Source organism: Hipposideros armiger, unplaced genomic scaffold, assembly GCF_001890085.2.
Source record: "Hipposideros armiger isolate ML-2016 unplaced genomic scaffold, ASM189008v1 scaffold_1425, whole genome shotgun sequence".
NCBI classification, from domain to species: domain Eukaryota; kingdom Metazoa; phylum Chordata; class Mammalia; order Chiroptera; family Hipposideridae; genus Hipposideros; species Hipposideros armiger.
The window spans coordinates 223,788-225,012 of NW_017732775.1; the positions used below are offsets into that span (position 1 = coordinate 223,788).

At 31.9% G+C, this 1,225-nt stretch overlaps 1 protein-coding gene across 1 annotated transcript in view; it reads left to right on the forward strand.

Moving 5' to 3' along the window:
• The window catches only part of LOC109377504 (1,4-alpha-glucan-branching enzyme-like), a 55,137-nt gene extending 54,171 nt beyond the window's left edge, over window positions 1–966 (forward strand). Inside the window, exon 2 of the mRNA XM_019633874.1 lies at window positions 651–966. Coding sequence (XP_019489419.1) covers window positions 651–966 — 316 coding nt within the window. The remainder of the gene's footprint in view (window positions 1–650) is intronic.
• The last annotated feature ends 259 nt before the right edge of the window (window positions 967–1,225 follow it).

Here is a 1,225-nt window from a genome sequence, read left to right on the forward strand (position 1 = left end):
TCTAATATAAATATTGCTACTCCAGCTTTTTTTTCATCTCCATTTGCATGAAATATCTTTTTCCTTCCCTCTTCTTTCAGTCTGTGTGTCTTTTGAACTGAAGTGGGTCTGTTGCAGACAGCATACATATGGGTGTTGTTTTCTTATCCGTTTAGTTACCCTATATCTTTTGATTGGAACATTTAATCCATTTATATTTAAAGTGATTCTTGATAGGTACATAGTTATTACCATTTTATTATTCATATTTATATTCTTTTTTCTCCCTTCTTCTCCTTAAAGAAGTCCCTTTAACATTTCTTGTAATACTGGTTTAGTGGTGATGAACTCTTTTAGCTTTTTCTGGTCTGGGAGCTATAATGCTGATTTAAAAAGTTTTGTGGAATAACATAATCATCATATTTCCTCTCTTATACCAAAATGCTTGAAATTGCAAAAAAGGTTAGTGAGATTTGTTCAGTTTATTTAGGATAAGAATGATTTTATCCTACTAGGTAACCTCTACCGATAAATGAAAATATTCACATTAGTCCTCTTTAATGATATCTTTTCCCTTTTTTCTAAATAAAAGTAAAGAAGCCACTTAATTGCAATAGCTTTTCTGGAAGACAATTAAATTTTCTGACTGCCTTCTTTTGCACTTTTCACAGGTATAAGCTGCTTAACCAGATTTTGAACAACATTAGAGAGAATGAAGGTGGTATCGATAAGTTTTCCAGGGGTTATGAATCATTTGGCATCCACAAATGTGCTGATGGTGGTTTATACTGCAAAGAATGGGCCCCAGGAGCAGAAGGAGTTTTTCTAACTGGAGACTTCAGTAAGTACCTTGAAAGCATTCAAATCAGGAGTAATATTTTATTTATGCATTTAAAATATAGACTTGTTATATTTTATATATTTGACTATATGAAGATTAATGATTACAAATATCCTACTTTTCAAAAAAGCTGTAGTATTTATTAAGTCATTACTGTCATGTGGTTATAGGTGTTTCTGCTGTAATAAGATGTATGTGTTCCAGAAAAACTTCATGTTCTGTAAAATCATGTACCAGAAATAACAGTTGATGAGAAAAATAGTGTTAGGTAGACTAGTCTAAATTTAGTCAACTTTGTTAGCAACCTCTGAACAAAACGATAGCAATCTGGGTAAAAATATTGGTGTAGGTTAAATATCCACTAGCATTTGCACCTGGTTAGCTGGCCTTGTATTTTCCTGTATA